This window comes from Phyllobates terribilis, unplaced genomic scaffold, assembly GCF_046119375.1.
Source record: "Phyllobates terribilis strain yellow unplaced genomic scaffold, ASM4611937v1 Scaffold_5__5_contigs__length_657084704, whole genome shotgun sequence".
In the NCBI taxonomy this organism is placed as follows: domain Eukaryota; kingdom Metazoa; phylum Chordata; class Amphibia; order Anura; family Dendrobatidae; genus Phyllobates; species Phyllobates terribilis.
Window position 1 is genome coordinate 379,356,532 of NW_027362765.1, and position 22,440 is coordinate 379,378,971.

At 48.5% G+C, this 22,440-nt stretch overlaps 1 protein-coding gene across 1 annotated transcript in view; it reads left to right on the plus strand.

The window, feature by feature from the left end:
- Positions 1 to 21,592, plus strand: part of MLF2 (myeloid leukemia factor 2) — a 32,278-nt gene extending 10,686 nt beyond the window's left edge. The window contains exons 2-9 of the mRNA XM_073684866.1: positions 3,144 to 3,252; positions 3,338 to 3,470; positions 3,583 to 3,618; positions 16,613 to 16,666; positions 16,770 to 16,904; positions 17,068 to 17,227; positions 18,902 to 19,065; positions 20,756 to 21,592. Coding sequence (XP_073540967.1) covers positions 3,200 to 3,252; positions 3,338 to 3,470; positions 3,583 to 3,618; positions 16,613 to 16,666; positions 16,770 to 16,904; positions 17,068 to 17,227; positions 18,902 to 19,062 — 732 coding nt within the window. The 5' untranslated portion in view covers positions 3,144 to 3,199 and the 3' untranslated portion in view covers positions 19,063 to 19,065; positions 20,756 to 21,592. The remainder of the gene's footprint in view (positions 1 to 3,143; positions 3,253 to 3,337; positions 3,471 to 3,582; positions 3,619 to 16,612; positions 16,667 to 16,769; positions 16,905 to 17,067; positions 17,228 to 18,901; positions 19,066 to 20,755) is intronic.
- Positions 21,593 to 22,440: the final 848 nt, after the last annotated feature.

Genomic DNA, 22,440 nt, shown 5'->3' on the forward strand with positions numbered 1-22,440 from the left:
GGGGTTAATAAACTTCTTGAATGTGGTTTTGAGCACCTTGAGGGGTGCAGTTTTTAGAATGGTGTCACTTTTGGGTATTTTCTGTCATAAAGGCCCCTCAAAGTCACTTCTAATGTGATGTGGTTCCATAATTTACAAAAAACTTTTTTTTTTTTTTTTTGAGAAATTGCTGATAAAATTATAACCCTTTGAAACTATTTTTTTTGTTTTGTTAGGAGGTTTATAAGGGTTTAAGGGGTTGTCTGGTCTCAGAAAAAAGACTGCAGACTACCGAATTGAGAAGGGTTGTGATGCACTCCATGTCACAATTCCCGTGATCACCGTGCGGGTGTATGTCCAAGTGCAGACTAGACTCCTGCGTGTTTTTCTATATAGAAAAAAAATTTGGAGAAGTCTGTCTGAGATTCAATTTTTCTTCTAAGACTGGACAATTCCTTTAAAACTGGTTGAGGAATAGCCATACTCTGCTACAAAGATGAGGTTGTGGAAGACTGTTCCATGTCACCAGTCATACACCATGACGAGACTGAGCACAGCAACAAGACACAAGGTAGTTATACTGCATCAGCAAGGTCTCTCAGCCGGTCACCAAATATTGATGGGGTTTACATTTCTCTTTTGTTCATTGACTGACTGACTTTATTATTTTATCAATTAATAAAATATATTAAGGGGGAACTTGTCACCAGATTCATGCTGCAGAAAGCATAAATTGCAGCCAAGTATAGTATTCTCTGAAACACTTCGGCGTTCCAGAGAAAATCTACTTTCAAGATCTAGCCAGGGACCATAGCCGGAGACGAGACTAGTCCTTGGATGGTTCTTCCCAGCAGGTGATTAACAGGTGTCTCTTGATATAAATGTATCAGCGCTGAGACGGCCTAGTCTCCTCTCTGGCTTTGGTCCTTGGCCAGATCTTCAAAGTATATTTTTTTTCTGAAAGGCCAGAAAGTTTGATAGAGTAATATATTTGTCTGCAGTTGTTCAGTAGAGCTCTGAATCTGGCTGCCCGTTATTTGGACAGCCTGAATCTCCAAGTTCCCTTTAACATTGCTATTTTTGGAAGCTTTTTACATTGCAGCATATTTTTTTCCCTCACCCCTGCCTAAAACTTTTGCACAGTAATATACACTACTCAAAAAAATAAAGGGAAGACTCAAATACCACATCCTAGATGTGAATGAATGAAATATTCTCATTGAATACTTTGTTCTGTACAAAGTTGAATGTGCTGACAACAAAATCACACAAAAATCATCAATGGAAATCACATTTATTAACCAATGGAGGCCTGGATTTGGAGTCACCCCCAAAATTAAAGTGGAAAAACACACTACAGGCTGATCCAACTTTGATGTAATGTCCTTAAAACAAGTCAAAATGAGGCTCAGTATTGTGTGTGGCCTCCACGTGCCTGTATGACCTCCCTACAACGCCTGGGCATGCTCCTGATGAGGCTGAGTATTGTGTGTGGCCTCCACGTGCCTGTATGACCCCCCTACAACGCCTGGGCATGCTCCTGATGAGGCTGAGTATTGTGTGTGGCCTCCACATGCCTGTATGACCCCCCTACAACGCCTGGGCATGCTCCTGATGAGGCTGAGTATTGTGTGTGTGGCCTCCACGTGCCTGTATGACCCCCCTACAACGCCTGGGCATGCTCCTGATGAGGCTGAGTATTGTGTGTGGCCTCCACGTGCCTGTATGACCCACCTACAACGCCTGGGCATGCTCCTGATGAGGCTGAGTATTGTGTGTGGCCTCCACGTGCCTGTATGACCCCCCTACAACGCCTGGGCATGCTCCTGATGAGGCTGAGTATTGTGTGTGGCCTCCACGTGCCTGTATGACCTCCCTCCAATGCCTGGGCATGCTCCTGATGAGGTTACGGATGGTCTCCTGTGGGATCTCCTCCCAGACCTGGACTAAAGCATCCGCCAACTCCTGGACAGTCTGTTGTGCAACGTGACTTTGGTGGATGGAGTGAGACATGATGTCCCAGATGTGCTCAATCGGATTCAGGTCTGGGGAACGGGCGGGCCAGTCCATAGCTTCAATGCCTTCATCTTGCAGGAGCTGCTGACACACTCCAGCCACATGAGGTCTGGCATTGTCCTGCATTAGGAGGAACCCAAGGCCACCCGCACCAGCATATGGTCTCACAAGGGGTCTGAGGATCTCATCTCGGTACCTAATGGCAGTCAGGCTACCTCTGGCGAGCACATGGAGGGCTGTGCTTCCCTCCAAAGAAATGCCACCCCACACCATTACTGACCCACTGCCAAACCTGTCATGCTGAAGTATGTTGCAGGCAGCAGATCGCTCTCCACGGTGTCTCCAGACTCTGTCACTTCTGTCACATGTGCTTAGTGTGAACCTGCTTTCATCTTTGCCAATCCTGGTGTTCTGTGGCAAATGCCAAGCGTCCTGCACGGTGTTGGGCTGTGACCACAACCCCCATCTGTGGACGTCGGGCCCTCATACCACCCTCTTGGAGTCGGTTTCTAACCGTTTGTGCAGATACATGCACATTTGTGGCCTGCTGGAGGTCATTTTTCAGGGCTCTGGCAGTGCTCCTCCTGTTCCTCCTTGCCCAAAGGCAGAGGTAGCGGTCCTGCTGCTGGGTTGTTGCCCTCCTACGGCCCCCTCCACGTCTCCTGGTAGCTCCTCCAGCCTCTGGACACTACGCTGACAGACACAGCAAACCTTCTTGCCACAGCTCGCATTGATGTGCCATCCTGGATGAGCTGCACTACCTGAGCAACTTCTGTGGGATGTAGAGTCCATCTCATGCTACCACGAGTGTGAAAGCACAACCAACATTCAAAATTGACCAAAACATCAGCCAGAAAGCATTGGTACTGAGATGGGGTCTGTGGTCCCCACCTGCAGAACCACTCCTTTATTGAGGGTGTCTTGATAATTGCCAATAATTTCCATCTATTGTCTATTCCATTTGCACAACAGCATGTGAAATTGATGGTCAATCAGTGTTGCTTCCTAAGTGGACAGTTTGATTTCACAGAAGTTTGATTTACTTGGAGTTATATTCTGTTGTTCCCTTTATTTTTTTTGAGCAGTGTATGTATAAGAGTAGCAAAGACAAATATGTTGCTGAGTTTTCCACTTTTTTTTCCCATCAGTTGTGTCTTTAGATTTTCCCAGGAATATTCTGCAGGTAGAAGAACGGTCAGCTGCCATGTTTCGCTTCATGAGAGACACCGACCCCCAGGATCCCGCCATGTTCTTGATGTGAGTGCTGCCCCCTTTCTTTTGTTGCACGTTCTGGATGGTCTTCCTCCTGTGATCACTCCTCATATCGCTTCTTCCTCCACAGGGATCCATTCGCATTGCACCGTCAGCACATGAGACGCATGTTTTCCGGGAATTTCGGAATGTCGCCATTTCTGAGTCTGACGGACGGGAGTGTCCCAGCGCTCCCTCGCACCGGCGGACATCGGGACATGCAGGTGATGCCGCGTACCAGCTCTGCGTTGCCGTAATGTATTACATTGTCTGAGACTCATGTCTGCTCCTTTTTTTTCCCTTTTCATGTCTCTTGCTGCCCGTTCTACTTTCCAGGCCGGAGCACTGAGCCCGTACGGCATGATGGGAATGGTGAGTGTCCTCTTGCCACAATGCAGACCAGCCTTGATGCCAGCTTATGGACCTTAAAGGGGATGTCCTCTCCCTTCTGTCCACACACTGGCAAAGATAACCCTGCCCTTATCATACCATGGGTCTAATATCTTAACCAAAAGCATAAGATGCCCACGTCAGGCCCCAAGTATCACATACTTTTATCATGAGAGAATCCTCATTGCCTGGGGACTAATGTGAGTCACAGGAGAATGAAGCTAAGGCTTCCATACCTTATCACATTTTTGAGGACATTGTCTATTTTTATATACCGCCCTTTCATAGAAAGCTTCAGTATTTGCCATATTGACCGAGTGTGAAATCCACAAGGGGGTCTTCTATCCATCCATCTTATGGCGATCGCCTTGAGGGCCTAAAAACAAGGTTCCCCTGGGAAGAGTGCGAGGGTGGGGAGGCCAGGTCTCTTCTTCAAGGATTCCTAATAAACGCACCTTACGGCAGAAGAGTACAGGGTGTTGTATGATCTCGATGAGGAAAGCTAGGACCTCTTTCTAAAAGTCTCCAATAGGAGGGCAATACCACATCAGGTGTATAAAATCTGCCGCCTCTTCCCCACACCTGTGGCAATCTGCAGTGGTGGATCTACGCATTTCATACCTGCTTGGGAGTCGGGTAGCATTGATGAACTATATACATCCGGACAAGCTTGTTATTAATTGCTGGTGAAACATATGGAAAGATCAAGACCTCGATCCAATCCTCCTCTGACAGTAAGGGTAATACTGTCCTCCCATTTGGCCTCAACGAACAATGGTGATGAGGAGCATCTCCTGCTTAGGAGATCACCCCCTTGGGTCCCTGGCTCCTTAGTATCCCAATCAGGGGTATGAGGATATGAGAGAATTTCTGGGAACTGGATATTTAAGACATGCCTTAGTTGCAGATACCTAAAGAAAGCGTGTCTGGGGTTTTAGAGCTGTTAACATTGATCGAAGGAAACAAGAACACCCTGTGCCAGAGTCTTCACTCCTAAGTTCGTCCAAAACTGAGCATCTTGGGAATTCAGGAAGAGCACCGTTATACCATAAGAGGAACTCTGCTACCGTGTCCTTGAATTGAATAATCTATTTGTTGTCTCTCCCCACTACGCAAGTCTGTGGATGTGCAAGAAGGAGCTTGTGTATTGCTCTGGTGCCTCCAAGACCCCCATAGACTCTGAAGACTCAGACAAGGTGGTGGTCACAATTAGGCAAATGATTATCTGCTGTCCAGTGTTTGTAGAAAGCAAAGTGGTATGAGAAGTAGTCCGGGAGTGCCGCCGCTGCCTCATCCCTGGGCCTCGGAAGGGCAGTTAGCTTCAGTTTGTGTCTGTCTGAGCCCCACGGAGGCTGAAGGGTCCAGAATATACCGGAATTTAGGGAGGACTATTATTTTAATGACATTGATTCTCTTAGCTACTGACAGAGGGAGGGCTCCCTATATTCTGATTTTCTCCCGCAGGTATGACAAAAGAGGGGATATACAGCCAAAGGTTTTGCATCTACTATTTATGAATCACAACTAATTCATTGCTTACAGTGCCATAACTTAGTATTTTGTAGCATAACCTCTTTCTGTAATTCCTGCACCGCATCAACGGGGCATTGAAGCCACTCGGGTATTCAAGACATCTTGAGGGATCTTGCTCCAGTCCATTTGCAAATCTGCAAACAATTTGTCTTTATTGCTACGGGTGCGGGCCCCAACTCTTCGCCCCAACTCATCCCAAATGTGCTCTATGGGTGTAAATCAGGTGATTGGATCGGCCATTGCAACAGGTGAACATTTTTTCTTTGCTAACCAATTTTTGAGTAAATTGGATGTGTGTGTATATCCTTGCACATGATTGCAGTCATATTTCCATCAATTCTATGCAGAGGGCCAATGGAAGATGCAGAAAGCAGCCCCAAACCATGACATTGCCACCACCATGTTTCACTGTAGGTGTTTTGGTACCTTACATCATTACGTTTTCCAATTGGGCGGTGTATACATACAGTGGGGAAAAAAAGTCTTTAGTCATCCACCAATTGTGCAAGTTCTCCCACTTAAAAAGATGAGCGAGGCCTGTAATTGACATCATAGGTCGACCTCAACTAGGAGAGACAAAATGAGAAAACAAATCCTGAAAATCACATTGTCTGATTTGGAAAGAAATGTTTTTTCAAATTTTGGTGGAAAATCAGACAATGTGATTTTCAGGATTTGTTTTCTCATTTTGTCTCTCCTAGTTGAGGTCGACCTATGATGTCAATTACAGGCCTCGCTCATCTTTTTAAGTGGGGGAACTTACACAATTGGTGGCTGACTAAAGACTTTTTTTCCCCCACTGCAGTGCTGCCATCACTACCAAACAGATTGACCTTGGTCTAAGGTGTTGTGGTCGGATGAATCCAATCTGTCTCTTTCCATTGCTGTGTTCTTTGGCAAACTCAAGTCGGACCTTCCGGTTCTTTGCAGAGATGGAGGGCTTCTTGACTGCTCCTCGTACATTCAGCCCTACTGCTCTTAGCCGTCGCATCACAGTTTGGCGATTCACTTTGACCCCATATTCTTCCTTCATTTCGAGTGAAATCTGTACAGCACTTTTATGGACATCAGATAATGACTTTTTTCATAATAATGTGATCAACTCTGGAGGACTTTTTCGGTGGTCGTCCAACTTCTAGGTTCATCAGCTGTTCCAGAACCTTCTATTTCTCTCTTTAATATACGTGACACTTGACTCTGAGAACAGGTGAATTCCATAGCTCCTCTTTTTGGCTTTTGCCTGACTTTATTCTCCGAATAATAAGCTTTCTGACATCTGGTAATAAATTTGGCTTGGTCTTTGCCATGTTTTAACCTAAAAACACATAAAAAAATAAATAAATAAATAAATAAAAAAGTAGGCAAAATTCGACTACCCATGACAAAATATGCAAAACATTAGGCCCAGCAAATGGTGAAAACTAACACCTAAAGGCATAAAACAATGTCTTCGACACAATTTTCATCCTTTTTGCTGACAACCATTTGCTTCCGGTTTACTAAAGTCACCAGGAAAATGGCAACAACCAGACAGAAATAATCACACTTTAAAAAAAAAAAAAAAAAAAGCAAAACTTTTGGTCACCGCTGTATTTACACTGATGAGCAAAAGGGTAACAATGTTTTGACCTTTTGACTTTCCGGCTCCATATCTCACATCCTCTACTGCTGAACGTGAGACTCCCATCATTTTATAGACAATCATCTTGGCTATCTCATACATAAATTTGACTTACAGCTATTTAGCATATGATCAGTTTTGCAGATTTTTCTCATGTCGCTGCATTGTTACTGTTTTGCTCCTGGTGGTGGAAAAATCTTTTTCTTCCTGTATACTACAAATTACAACCTGTTCTCACATTCCCTAGTTAGCACAGTGTGTTATTAGGCTGATTTCCAAGCAAAAGGTCACTGGTTTTAATCGAGGAGCAGCCATGTAGAAGATTTCCCAAGAAAAGAGAAACCGCATCATCCAACTCATCGATAGGGGTCTCTCGGCCAAGAAAATTGACAAACTGCATCATGTGAGCGCCATGACAGCTGGAAGAATATGAAATGAAGTCCGTCCATCCATTCAGAAGCCAAGAGGTGAACGTCCTGGCAAAATATTGGAGTCAAGAAGTCGGCTCTTCACAAGGTCTATCAGTTCTTGCGCGTCAAACACGGCAGTGGAGGAGGCTCGTATGCTTCGTAATAGTGAGATCACAGACGTACATTCAAGCACCGTGCGACGCACGTTACACAAGTCTGGAATGGTGGCCCGAAAAAAAAGGTGGAGAAGCCTCGACTTCAATATCGTCATAAGACGCATTGGCTCGAGTTTGCAAAAAAAGTACGAAAAGTGGACAGTAGAAGATTGGAAACGGGTGATTTGGAGCAATGAGATGAAAGTCAATAGGCTCTGATGGAAGAAACAAGGGGGAAAAACGGCTAACACATCAAGAAATTGAAGGATCTGTCAAGTTTGGTGGAGGAAACCTGATGATATGGGGTTGTTTCAAACCTAAAGGTATTGGATACTTGACCAGGATCGATGGTGGCCTCAATGCTGAGCTATATGTAAGTATCCTACATGACGAGTTTCTTTGTACACTCGAGTTCTATGGGTACGAAAAGGACGACATAGTGTTCCAGCAGGACAACGACCCGACACATATGTCGAGATTGGTGAAGAAACTGTTCAATGACAATGAAGTAGATGTACTGGATTGGCCCCCACAGTCCACAGACCTCAACCCAATCCAACACTTGTGGGTGGAGGTGTATACATACCCAAGTGAGTCAACCAGTATCCACCAACTGTGGGAACTTGTAGAAGAGACCTGGGATCCGATTTCTGTGGAGCCATGCTTGAATCTGATGGAGAGCAGCTCCGAAGGATTCAGGCAGTGGTGAAAGCCAAAGATGGATATACTAAGAAAATAACAAAAATTTTAGATTTTTAGGAGCAAAACAGTAACGATGCAGTGACCTGACAAGAATCTGTATAACTAATCATATGCTAAATAGTCGCAAGTCAAATTTATGTATGAGATAGCCAAGATGATTGTCCATAGAATGATGGTCGTCTCACAGTTGGAGCTGTAGAGGATGGTGCGATACGGAGCCTGAACATTGTTACCCTTCTGCTCGTCAGTATAAATCATGGCGTTGCGTGTGATTTCTTGCTGTGTATATACCTAGATATTTAAAGTTGGATACTATTCGTGCAGAATTCATCCCCTACTCTCCATCCCACAGTGCTTAGAGGTAAAAACATGGATTTCTGCCAGTCTATTTTTTAGGCCGGAGAGTCAGCCAAATTCATTAATCAATCCATTAACAAAGGCAGTGTAAGGGTGCAGTCATACTTGTATATCACACGGACGACAGTCGCATCGCAATGTCTGGACTGGCCGGCAGCTCTCCTGACCCTGAGCTTCATGTATTTCTATGCAGCTGTCCCGCTCTGGTCAGGAGAGCCGCCGGCCAGTCCGAGCACTGCAATGCGACCTTTGTGCATGTTATACGGCCATCTGATCGCTCCGTTTTCTTGGACTGGCCAGAAATAGGATTATATCATCGGCCTATAACCCCCCAAGTGGTCCTCAAGGGAACCCATTTTAATCCCTTGATAGCTTGCTGTCTGATTGCAAATAAAAGGGAGGACAGAGGGTGCCTCCTCCCCATTGAAAAAATGGCCTATTTTATTTAGTGCTAATTTTGATGGTCTTTTTGTAGAAAAGACCTGGAGACCCGCCCCAAGGATCCTGTGAGCCACACCCCTTTGTACATCCCATAAAGTTAGCACGAAGTTAAAACAACTCCTCTAGAACCGTATGGCAGATTAAAGAAACAACTAATGTTCAGGGGAGCAGTGGGAATATACTTAGAGCAAAAACTCTCCGCTTTTCATCTGGTGACCGGTAAGGAAGCTGCCGGTGTTTTTTTTTTTTTTTTTTTTTTTATATTCGTTTCCAAAGAGAGAACTTTTGTATTTTTCCATCAAAGTTGCCACATAGAGCTTGTGGCTTTGTTTTGTTTTTTTGCAGGATATTTTATTTTTAGTGCCACCGTTTTGTGGTGGTTTGGGTTGATAGGATGACAATAATGCCATATTTATTTAAAGCACAATAAAAATAAAAAGTTAAATATAGAGGTTGCACCGTTTGGGGCTAAAAATCACTTTTTGCTATTGGGTTTCATCAAAAATTTTGCACCATTTGCCTGCTGTGGCCTATATATCGCGGTCTTTATTGCTGGCTGTAGAATGAGGTAACTTAGAATTCATCAGTGAGCTCATCCTAAAGGCCTGAAAGGGGAGGTTGTTCCTCTTTTATCTGACTTTTCTGATCTCCTCTCAGCTGATTTATGACCACAGACTACATCCGTGTTGAATGTGAGTGAAGGGAAGCAAAGAGCCTGTAGAAGTCAATCGGTGCAAAATATTTAGTAATATAATTTTGGTTTTATAGCACCGACCTATTCTGCAGCACTGTACAATTCAGAGGAGACGTGCTCACAAGCTTAAATCTGTATAGAAGTAGGGGAGACAAAAAAGATAGAAAGTGATTGTCGTGTACGGTCCGGACATCGGTATAATAAGTGTAAGCGGAGCCACGTGAAGCGGTCGTCATCTGTATATGTAAGTATCCAGACGCTGAGTGCATGGGGGGTGTGGGAACAGATGATGGGACCAGATTCTGAGGAAAAATGTAGAAAGGGAGGACTGAGCACACAGACTGGTGAGGGGATGAGAGAGGCCTGCCACAAAAGATGCATTTTCAGAGTACTCACAACTGTGGATACTGGGAATTAACCAAATTGTCTGGGGTAGTGCAATCCAGAGAACTGGCACATCATGAGAGAAGTCTAAAGACAGGAGCAGAAGGTTCTGATTATGGATGATGTTAGTCTTGGATCATTAGCAGAACAGAGAGCACTGGTGATAGACAGAGATGAGGAGGAGATGTAGGGCGGTGCAGCACTGTGGATAGAACTAGTAGGATGTTAGATGAGGAGGAGATGTAGGGCTGTGCAGCACTATGGATAGAACTAGTAGGATGTTAGATGAGGAGGAGATGTAGGGCGATGCAGCACTGTGGATAGAACTAGTAGGATGTTAGATGAGGAGGAGATGTAGGGCGGTGCAGCACTATGGATAGAACTAGTAGGATGTTAGATGAGGAGGAGATGTAGGGCGATGCAGCACTGTGGATAGAACTAGTAGGATGTTAGATGAGGAGGAGATGTAGGGCGATGCAGCACTATGGATAGAACTAGTAGGATGTTAGATGAGGAGGAGATGTAGGGCGATGCAGCACTGTGGATAGAACTAGTAGGATGTTAGATGAGGAGGAGATGTAGGGCGGTGCAGCACTATGGATAGAACTAGTAGGATGTTAGATGAGGAGGAGCTGTAGGGCGGTGCAGCACTGTGGATAGAACTAGTAGGATGTTAGATGAGGAGGAGATGTAGGGCGGTGCAGCACTGTGGATAGAACTAGTAGGATGTTAGATGAGGAGGAGCTGTAGGGCGGTGCAGCACTATGGATAGAACTAGTAGGATGTTAGATGAGGAGGAGATGTAGGGCGGTGCAGCACTGTGGATAGAACTAGTAGGATGTTAGATGAGGAGGAGATGTAGGGCGGTGCAGCACTGTGGATAGAACTAGTAGGATGTTAGATGAGGAGGAGATGTAGGGCTGTGCAGCACTATGGATAGAACTAGTAGGATGTTAGATGAGATGTAGGGCGGTGCAGCACTATGGATAGAACTAGTAGGATGTTAGATGAGATGTAGGGTGGTGCAGCACTATGGATAGAACTAGTAGGATGTTAGATGAGATGTAGGGCGGTGCAGCACTATAGATAGAACTAGTAGGATGTTAGATGAGGAGGATATGTAGGGCGGTGCAGCACTGTGGATAGAACTAGTAGGATGTTAGATGAGATGTAGGGCGGTGCAGCACTGTGGATAGAACTAGTAGGATGTTAGATGAGATGTAGGGCGGTGCAGCACTGTGGATAGAACTAGTAGGATGTTAGATGAGGAGATGATGTAGGGCGGTGCAGCACTGTGGATAGAACTAGTAGGATGTTAGATGAGGAGGAGATGTAGGGCGGTGCAGCACTATGAATAGAACTAGTAGGATGTTAGATGAGGAGATGTAGGGCGGTGCAGCACTATGGATAGAACTAGTAGGATGTTAGATGAGATGTAGGGCGGTGCAGCACTATGGATAGCACTAGTAGGATGTTAGATGAGGAGGAGATGTAGGGCGGTGCAGCACTGTGGATAGAACTAGTAGGATGTTAGATGAGGAGGAGATGTAGGGCGGTGCAGCACTATGGATAGAACTAGTAGGATGTTAGATGAGGAGGAGCTGTAGGGCGGTGCAGCACTGTGGATAGAACTAGTAGGATGTTAGATGAGGAGGAGCTGTAGGGCGGTGCAGCACTGTGGATAGCACTAGTAGGATGTTAGATGAGGAGGAGATGTAGGGCGGTGCAGCACTGTGGATAGCACTAGTAGGATGTTAGATGAGGAGGAGATGTAGGGTGGTGCAGCACTGTGGATAGCACTAGTAGGATGTTTGATGAGGAGGAGCTGTAGGGCGGTGCAGCACTGTGGATAGCACTAGTAGGATGTTAGATGAGGAGGAGATGTAGGGCGGTGCAGCACTGTGGATAGCACTAGTAGGATGTTAGATGAGGAGGAGATGTAGGGCGGTGCAGCACTGTGGATAGAACTAGTAGGATGTTAGATGAGGAGGAGATGTAGGGCGGTGCAGCACTGTGGATAGCACTAGTAGGATGTTAGATGAGGAGGAGATGTAGGGCGGTGCAGCACTGTGGAGAGGATGGGTAGGATGTTAGATGAGGAGGAGATGTAGGGCGGTGCAGCACTGTGGATAGCACTAGTAGGATGTTAGATGAGGAGGAGATGTAGGGCGGTGCAGCACTATGGATAGCACTAGTAGGATGTTAGATGAGGAGGAGATGTAGGGCGGTGCAGCACTGTGGATAGAACTAGTAGGATGTTAGATGAGGAGGAGATGTAGGGCGGTGCAGCACTATGGATAGAACTAGTAGGATGTTAGATGAGGAGGAGCTGTAGGGCGGTGCAGCACTGTGGATAGAACTAGTAGGATGTTAGATGAGGAGGAGCTGTAGGGCGGTGCAGCACTGTGGATAGCACTAGTAGGATGTTAGATGAGGAGGAGATGTAGGGCGGTGCAGCACTGTGGATAGCACTAGTAGGATGTTAGATGAGGAGGAGATGTAGGGTGGTGCAGCACTGTGGATAGCACTAGTAGGATGTTTGATGAGGAGGAGCTGTAGGGCGGTGCAGCACTGTGGATAGCACTAGTAGGATGTTAGATGAGGAGGAGATGTAGGGCGGTGCAGCACTGTGGATAGCACTAGTAGGATGTTAGATGAGGAGGAGATGTAGGGCGGTGCAGCACTGTGGATAGCACTAGTAGGATGTTAGATGAGGAGGAGATGTAGGGCGGTGCAGCACTGTGGATAGAACTAGTAGGATGTTAGATGAGGAGGAGATGTAGGGCGGTGCAGCACTGTGGATAGAACTAGTAGGATGTTAGATGAGGAGGAGATGTAGGGCGGTGCAGCACTGTGGATAGAACTAGTAGGATGTTAGATGAGGAGGAGATGTAGGGCGGTGCAGCACTGTGGATAGAACTAGTAGGATGTTAGATGAGCAGGAGATGTAGGGCGGTGCAGCACTGTGGATAGAACTAGTAGGATGTTAGATGAGGAGGAGATGTAGGGCGGTGCAGCACTGTGGATAGAACTAGTAGGATGTTAGATGAGGAGGAGATGTAGGGCGGTGCAGCACTGTGGAGAGGATGGGTAGGATGTTAGATGAGGAGGAGATGTAGGGCGGTGCAGCACTGTGGAGAGGATGGGTAGGGTGATAGATACAGTTGAAACCAGAAGTTTACATACACTATATAAAAAGATACATATGCATGTTTTTCTCTCTGACATGAAATCAGAATAAACCTTTCCTGTTTTAGGTCAGTTAGGATTACCATAATTTTTAATATTTGCTAAATGCCAGAAGAGAGACAGAGAGAATTTGGTTAGTTCCCAGTATCCACAGTTTTGTGAGTTCTCTGAAAATGCATATCTTCCCCTCACCAGTCTGTGTGCTCAGTCCTCCCTTTCTACATTTTTCCTCAGAATCTGGTCCTATCATCTGTTCCCACACCCCCCATGCACTCAGCGTCTGGATACTTACATATACAGATGACGACCGCTTCACGTGGCTCCGCTTACCCTTATTATACCGATGTCCGGACCGTACACGACAATCACTTTCTATCTTTTTTGTCTCCCCTACTTCTATACAGATTTAAGCTTGTGAGCACGTCTCCTCTGAATTGTACAGTGCTGCAGAATATGTCGGCGTTCTATATGCATATGTGTCTTTTTATATAGTGTATGGAAACTGCTGGTTTCAACTGAAGATGAGGAGGAGATTTAGGGCAGTGAAGCACTGTGGAGGGGACTGTTAGGGTGGTGGACAGATGAGGAAGAGATGTAGGGCTGTGCAGCACTGTAGAGAGGACAGGTGGTAGACAAAGGAGAGGAGTTGTATGGTGGTGCATGACTGTCGAGAGGACTGGCAGGTTGTAAAGATAAGGAGATGTAGGGCGGTACAGGTAGGGTGGTACAGAGGTGAGAAGGAGACGTAGGGTGGTGCAGCACTGTGCAGAGGACGGGTAGGGTGGTACAGAGGTGAGAAGGAGACGTAGGGTGGTGCAGCCCTGTGCAGAGGACGGGTAGGGTGGTACAGAGGTGAGAAGGAGACGTAGGGCGATGCAGCACTGTGCAGAGGACGGGTAGGGTGGTACAGAGGTGAGAAGGAGACGTAGGGCGATGCAGCACTGTGCAGAGGACGGGTAGGGTGGTACAGAGGTGAGAAGGAGACGTAGGGCGATGCAGCACTGTGCAGAGGACGGGTAGGGTGGTACAGAGGTGAGAAGGAGACGTAGGGCGATGCAGCACTGTGCAGAGGACGGGTAGGGTGGTACAGAGGTGAGAAGGAGACGTAGGGCGATGCAGCACTGTGCAGAGGACGGGTAGGGTGGTACAGAGATGAGGAGACGTAGGGTGGTGCAGCACTGTGCAGAGGACGGGTAGGGTGGTACAGAGGTGAGAAGGAGACGTAGGGCGATGCAGCACTGTGCAGAGGACGGGTAGGGTGGTACAGAGATGAGGAGACGTAGGGTGGTGCAGCACTGTGCAGAGGACGGGTAGGGTGGTACAGAGGTGAGAAGGAGACGTAGGGCGGTGCAGCACTGTGCAGAGGACGGGTAGGGTGGTACAGAGGTGAGAAGGAGACGTAGGGCGATGCAGCACTGTGCAGAGGACGGGTAGGGTGGTACAGAGGTGAGAAGGAGACGTAGGGCGATGCAGCACTGTGCAGAGGATGGGTAGGGTGGTACAGAGATGAGGAGACGTAGGGTGGTGCAGCACTGTGCAGAGGACGGGTAGGGTGGTACAGAGGTGAGAAGGAGACGTAGGGTGGTGCAGCACTGTGCAGAGGACGGGTAGGGTGGTACAGAGGTGAGAAGGAGACGTAGGGCGATGCAGCACTGTGCAGAGGACGGGTAGGGTGGTACAGAGATGAGGAGACGTAGGGTGGTGCAGCACTGTGCAGAGGACGGGTAGGGTGATACAGAGGTGAGAAGGAGACGTAGGGCGGTGCAGCCCTGTGCAGAGGACGGGTAGGGTGGTACAGAGGTGAGAAGGAGACGTAGGGCGATGCAGCACTGTGCAGAGGACGGGTAGGGTGGTACAGAGGTGAGAAGGAGTCGTAGGGTGGTGCAGCACTGTGCAGAGGATGGGTAGGGTGGTACAGAGGTGAGAAGGAGATGTAGGGTGGTGCAGCACTGTGCAGAGGACGGGTAGGGTGGTACAGAGGTGAGAAGGAGATGTAGGGTGGTGCAGCACTGTGCAGAGGACGGGTAGGGTGGTAGACCGAGATGAGGAGGAGTCGTAGGGTGGTGCAGCACTGTGCAGAGGACGGGTAGGGTGGTACAGAGATGAGGAGGAGTCGTAGGGTGGTGCAGCACTGTGCAGAGGATGGGTAGGGTGGTACAGAGATGAGGAGGAGTCGTAGGGTGGTGCAGCACTGTGCAGAGGATGGGTAGGGTGGTACAGAGATGAGGAGGAGTCGTAGGGTGGTGCAGCACTGTGCAGAGGATGGGTAGGGTGGTACAGAGATGAGGAGGAGTCGTAGGGTGGTGCAGCACTGTGGAGTTCTTTGTGGGTGAGTCATAAGTTTATATTGGATTCTATAGCAGATGGACAGCCAGTGCAATGACTGGCACGGCGTGGAGGCTTTGGTGTAGCTGCTGGCTAGAAATAAGACCCTGGCTGCTGCAGTCAGGATGGATTGGAGAGGGGAGAGGTGAATAAAAGGAAGGAGGAGGATCAGAGTGTTGCAGTAGTTCAAACGAGATTAAAGAACAGTGACGGGAAGAGTTTTTGCCGTTTCAAAGGTGAGAAAAGGGCGGATTCTGGAGATGGCTTTTGAGTGAGTGATCGGATATAGGGAGTAAAGGAAAGATCTCTGAAATATAACCACAAGACATCAGATGTTGAGGTTTTAATGAATCCCAATTGCACAAATGTGTTTTTTATTTTTTTTAATCCCAAATACATTCATTTAAGAGAGGAATAAGTCTCCTATAGTGGACAACCCCTTTATTTTAATATCTTTCCGTCGATGGAGCTGTATGAAGGATTGTTTGGGACAACTTGTAGTTTTCATTGATAATATATTGGGGCCTGTGACTTTCTGATGGTTTTTTACTCTGTGGCGAAGAGGCGACAAGGACAGCATAATTGCATTGTCCGGTGTTCACCTTGCTGAAAAGATAATGTCCTAATTGCATTGTCCGGCGGTTGGGTGTACGGCCGATACCGCATCCTTCCCTTCAAATTAAAGCTTTTTTCTGTAAACTTGATTGATCTTTTTGCTTTGCTCTTGTCGGGGACTTGATTGATGGCTTCTATCATACAGTGAGGCTCTCTTGTATTGTGTCGTGCATCCGGCTTATTAGTCCCCTGTCCATAGATACCCCCAGGGCTGTTACGTCGGGCCCCTGGCTGCAATAATGAAGTCAGCATCCCGCAGTCTTGTGTTCAGGGCACCAATGTGCCGCCACCCTTTATATAGCCACTTAGATGCCGCCATCACTATGGATGGTGTCGGAGATAATTCATCTGCCACCCACAAGTCATAGCGAAGAGCAGCCCCTGTACACTCCCCATCACACACTATTACATCGCAGGGGCAGGAACGTGTTAAAGGGATTGTCCAGTTTGGTTCCCGGTCATGGGTGGTCTCCCACTGCCACGTTTTTTTGTGGGGGTTTTGAGTGAGACCCAGTGACTGATCCACTGTATTGTGCACTTTTCTGTTCAGGGCGGTGGATTCATCGACATGTTCTCTATGATGAATGACCTCATGGGCGGCATGGTGAGTATACATATATACACGTGGCTGTAATGTCTGCCATGATATTTCTGCTCCTTTCACCCCTCCATTTACTCCTTTTTCTCACCTGTTTTCTTTTCTTTAGGATCAAATGACGAACGCCTCAAACTGTCAGACCTTCTCGTCTTCCACAGTCATCTCCTACTCCAATATGGGGGGAGTAAGCGGTGCCCCCAATGTGTATCAGGAGACATCGCAGACACGCACTGCACCTGGAGGGGTGAGCAGGATTTTATCTATTGATCTCGTATCTGTCTGTCAATGTCGTCCTCTCGTATTGATCTTCTATCGATCGATCTCGTATCCATCTCTTCGAGGTCTGTCGCTTGGGGGGGGCACGAGGACCACACTTGTCGGATATTATCAGAGTTCTTTTTCTCCAGATCCGTGAGACGCGGCGCACCATGCGGGATTCAGACAGCGGCATGGAACAGATGAGCATCGGACATCACATTGGAGAACGATCACACATCATGCAGCGTTCACACAACCGCCGCACCGGAGACCGAGAGGAGAGACAAGAGTTCATCAACCTTGATGAGCGTGAGCAGAGAAGCCTTTATTAGATAGTTATACAGCGCATCTGGCCCCAGAGATCACAATATAAACTTCATATATTATTACATAGGTCTTGGACCTGAAGACACTGGTATACTCACTTTGAAGCATGTTATCAGTCCAGTGAAAATGTGAGAGTTCAGGAATCCAAGTTTATTCCGTCTCCGCCCGCCCCGGCCTGACTGGCGGCTCTTTGGCCTCCGCCCGCCCCGGCCTGACTGGCGGCTCTTTGGCCTCCCTCCGCCCCGGCCTGACTGGCGGCTCTTTGGCCTCCGCCCGCCCCGGCCTGACTGGCGGCTCTTTGGCCTCCGCCCGCCCCGGCCTGACTGGCGGCTCTTTGGCCTCCGCCCGCCCCGGCCTGACTGGCGGCTCTTTGGCCTCCGCCCGCCCCGGCCTGACTGGCGGCTCTTTGGCCTCCGCCCGCCCCGGCCTGACTGGCGGCTCTTTGGCCTCCGCCCGCCCCGGCCTGATGGCGGATTCAGCTTGTACTGAGCAATTGGCAATTTCAATTGCAGCAGGAAGAGGGGACAAGTCTAGATGGGCGGAGATTGAGATTGGCTGTATAATCTAATATAGATTGTTACAGTAAGTACACCGGCCTTTTTCAGGTCCAAGAGATTAATTTAATCTATGCAGTCTGTACTGTCAAATCTGGTGACTGATCCGCATTTTCTCTTCATTTCCTTCAGACTCTGTGTGTGTATATGTATGCGTGTATATCTCTATCAATATATCCGGTTGGACAGTTCATCAAAGTAGAGCGAGCTCTGTATCTGTGGTCTCTGTTCTGCAGCTACCTATACCCTTTTGCTGGGAGTTGTAGTTGTACAACATCCAGAGAGACGCATAATACAGACTTGTCTGCTCTATCCATTTACTTCACCGGGTGTTTTCCTGGCTTCTCCGTAGGAGAGTCTGTCGGTATCAGATTGGTGGGGGTCTGACTCTTCGCTCCCCCTATACCTATCAGGTGGTTGATTGGGCTGCGGAGCGCTACCAACCGTACGCAGCTGTGCCAGGTGGTTTCAGCGCTCACCAGAGCCCCGAGGGCTCCTCAGTCATCGCAGACTTCTAGCATTCAGGCCCACGAGCAATCTGATATTGATAACCCATCCTCTTGAAAGACCATCAATACAAACACTTTTTTTAAAGAGCTTTTTCTTTAAGGGAAAACAAATCCTAAAAATATAAAGGAGGCCGTGTCGTCATCAATATTCTCTTTAATCCTTTCTGAACAAAGTAATACTGGAGATCGGTAAACGAGCATCCCCCACCCGCCATGTTCTGCAGTTATCAGCCCTAACACTGGGGAGACTATTGCGTCCTCCCGCGCTCTGCCTCCTCCCGCGCTCTGCCTCCTCCCTGCAGCAGGGTGGTTTTTGCTTACCGCCTGTGAGGTGCTTGCTGCTGCGCTGTGCAGTCTGTGGCCTCTCCTGTGCATTACACCTGCATCTAGGGCTCTCAGACCCCCCCCCCCCCCCCATGTAATATCTGGGCTAAGATAAGTACCGCTGCAGACAATCAGCAGAGCTGCAATAAGCATGGAAACGATCCACTACAACATACAGACGACCCAGTAGGGAAGCAGACGAGGCTCTTTATGCCGCCATCTGTCCCCACATTTCTAATATAACATCTTTTCTTTATCCTCCGTTACAGTTGATGCTGCTGAGTTTGATGACGAGTGGCAGAGGGGGACGTCCCGCTATAGGAACCAGAGGGGGCTGGCATACAGAAGGAGAGGCGGCCCCGAGGAGCAGCTCGCCATCCAGGGACCTGAAGACAGCACAATTAGGCCGTCTCGCAGATACGACTGGTGATAGGTGAGCGCACGTCACCATTACACTCCCCGCCTGCTGTAATGAACCCAACGCATTGCACAGAACCTGCTGTAAGAAGAACCGGGTGCAGTTATGGACCAGAGCACTTAAAGGGGTTGTGTTGATTAGAAAAAATATGCCTCCTTCCCAAAAAGAAAAACAGCACCACACCTGTCTAGAGGTTGTATGTGGTATTGCGGCTGAGCCTTATTCACTTCAACAAAGCTGGGCTGCAATTACAGATACGACCTGTGGGCGGGGTGGCGCTGCTTCTGGGAGAAGGCAGCCATTTATTTTTTTTTTCAAGTCTTCTAACCGATGCCTGATAATTGAGACCCCCATAGATCTGCAGAATAAGGGATTATTGCCCATTTAAGCCTTGCAGCCCATTTGGCTTTTCTCTGATTCAGTGCCAATCCAGATAAAACCCCATTCACATGGATTGGACTGGTCCGCAGCGGCGTGGTGCAGATCCAGAAGCCCCCGCCGTGTGTCCTCAATGTGCATGCAATACCCCGTCAGATAAGACGTTGTAGCTTTATTTTGCAGTGCCTCGTACTTACCAGCAGGTGGCGCTCTATGTTTTGGGATTTTTTTTTTTTTTTTATTATTTTAGATTTTGTGTAATCAGGAAATCTTCCCGCTGAGCAGTAAAGTCGCAGATCTGCCTGTGATTTCTGATGGAAACTGCAAAGTTATGATCTAATTAAGATTTTGTCACTTACGTTATCTACTGCACCCAAACCTCAACGCTTCCCACATGGGTGGAGCAGAGTGGCCTCCAGAAGGACCGCTGCCCCCCTCCACCCTGTGCAGGCGATGGGTGCTTACTCGCCCCATAGCATTGGTTCGTCAGCTAATTTCTAGGTCCGTCGTGCCCTCCATGTTTTATGCATGCCATTCTTTTAGCTCCGCGGTCCTGGCAGCGCCCTGGAGACTTCACTGTAAGCAATTCACTGAATTTTTAAAGTCCAGAGTGGCACGGTGCATGCCGCGAGGAGCTGCCGAATACCGTCCCCGGGGTGTACGGAGCCGGCCCGTCCTCTACGTGTAATGCCGAGCAACCGCACACGCACTTCACATCGGATCTCACTCCAGTCACACCGAGAGCTGCTGCACACAGCATCCTGCTAATGGACTGCACAGCTTTTCTTACGAGGTCGGATCCCATTCTGTCCTCATGGCCTTAAACCTGCCAGGACCTGTAAAGCCATGTTCTCACATAGCATAAACGCTGCTTTTTTTTTGTTGTTGTTGTTTCGCTCTTTTCCAAGCAAAGTGGATGTGATGTTATGAAAAATGCCCACTGTGTCTAAAGACGCTGATAAAACAGGGTTTTGGTTTTTTTTGCTGTTTTTCACTATAGACTGAAATAAATTGCATGTTATCACCCCTCCTAGCTGTCGAAAAGGCTTTGTGGTGCCAAGTGAATGGGACAAGCGCCTATAACGAGGTGAACGAGATCAGTGATCACACCCACTTTTGTGAAACTATAACTACCAGCATGCACTAGCAGCTGGTGGCTGTCAAGGAATGCTGGGAGCTGTAGTTTAGCAAAAGCTTGTTTGCCGAGGGTAGATGATTTGCACCATGTCCATACTTGTTGCTATTGATGAACGGCCTGTAATGCTTTGTTTCGCCTGTGGTGGCGCTGCTCCTGGGCCCCTCACCCGCTTCTCCTCTCTCGTTGCAGGGAACGTCTGCACGGATAAGACAAGATTCCGAATATTCCCAAAGGGACCACTCCCTCCGCTCACCGCTGCATCATCTCCTGATACCTCTGTCCAGTCCCCCTCGCCCACTTGCTCCCTAATTTTTAATTTTCCCCTCACGTCTGCACTTTTTTTTTTTTTTTTCCCCCCCTCCTCTGGAAAGTCCATAATCTGTTCCATACTAATGGGAGCTACAATGGGGAGACGGCGATGGCTGCTGTCGGGGGGGCTACGCAGGGGTAGATGGAGTCTCGTTACATGGGGGTGGCGTAGAGGGATTCGGGGCCTGTGAAGGGTCGGGGGAGGGGTGGGGAGGTGGACTTCATATTTAATTTCTGTAGATGTAGACTTTTCAGTATAGACCATCATCCTGCAAGCCGCCGGCTCTTTAATGACGGAACTACTGCTCCTGTCTATGCTGGGAGTTGTAGTCTCGCTGCGAGTTCTGTGATGGTGGTAGAAGAGATGGGAGAGCAGGACGGACATGATTTTTACATCTGGGTGGGGGTGGGATTGGGGGGGGCAAGGTACTCTCCGGCTTTTACAACATGAAGGGGCGGCCATCTTGTATTATTATTCTCGTGGGTTTGTCGGTGGATTCACATTCCTCTACAGCGGGGCGCGACGACGCTCTGCAGAGTTACTGATCCTGGGTGGGTGCAATGAAGGCCAATTCGCTCTGCCTGATGGGGGTTGTAGTATAACTTCTCTTTTTTTTTTTTTTTTTTTGTTTTGTTTTTCTTTTGTTTTTGTTTCACAATGTTTAATAATAATTGTACAACTGTATTAATAAAAGGAGAACGTGTTCTGTTCCTTCATCTGGTCTTTCACCTCAGTGACAAGGAAGCGGGCACGCCCTTAAAGGACACAACATTGGGTGGGGAAGTAACAGAGGGACAGATGACGGGGAGCGTGACTGCAGGACCCTCAGCGTCTGTCAGGTGCCCCCCTACTGCTACTAGAGAGAGGAGGCCCAGCCACGTACTGTGCCAGCCAGGGTATAGGAGGCCCTGCCCCGTACTGTGCCAGCCAGGGTATAGGAGGCCCTGCCCCGTACTGTGCCAGCCAGGGTATAGGAGGCCCTGCCCCGTACTGTGCCAGCCAGGGTATAGGAGGCCGTGCCCCGTACTGTGCCAGCCAGGGTATAGGAGGCCCTGCCCCGTACTGTGCCAGCCAGGGTATAGGAGGCCGTGCCCCGTACTGTGCCAGCCAGGGTATAGGAGGCCGTGCCCCGTACTGTGCCAGCCAGGGTATAGGAAGGCCGTGCCCCGTACTGTGCCAGCCAGGGTATAGGAAGGCCGTGCCCCGTACTGTGCCAGCCAGGGTATAGGAAGGCCGTGCCCCGTACTGTGCCAGCCAGGGTATAGGAAGGCCCTGCCCCGTACTGTGCCAGCCAGGGTATAGGAAGGCCCTGCCCCGTACTGTGCCAGCCAGGGTATAGGAAGGCCCTGCCCCGTACTGTGCCAGCCAGGGTATAGGAAGGCCCTGCCCCGTACTGTGCCAGCCAGGGTATAGGAAGGCCCTGCCCCGTACTGTGCCAGCCAGGGTATAGGAAGGCCCTGCCCCGTACTGTGCCAGCCAGGGTATAGGAAGGCCCTGCCCCGTACTGTGCCAGCCAGGGTATAGGAAGGCCGTGCCCCGTACTGTGCCAGCCAGGGTATAGGAA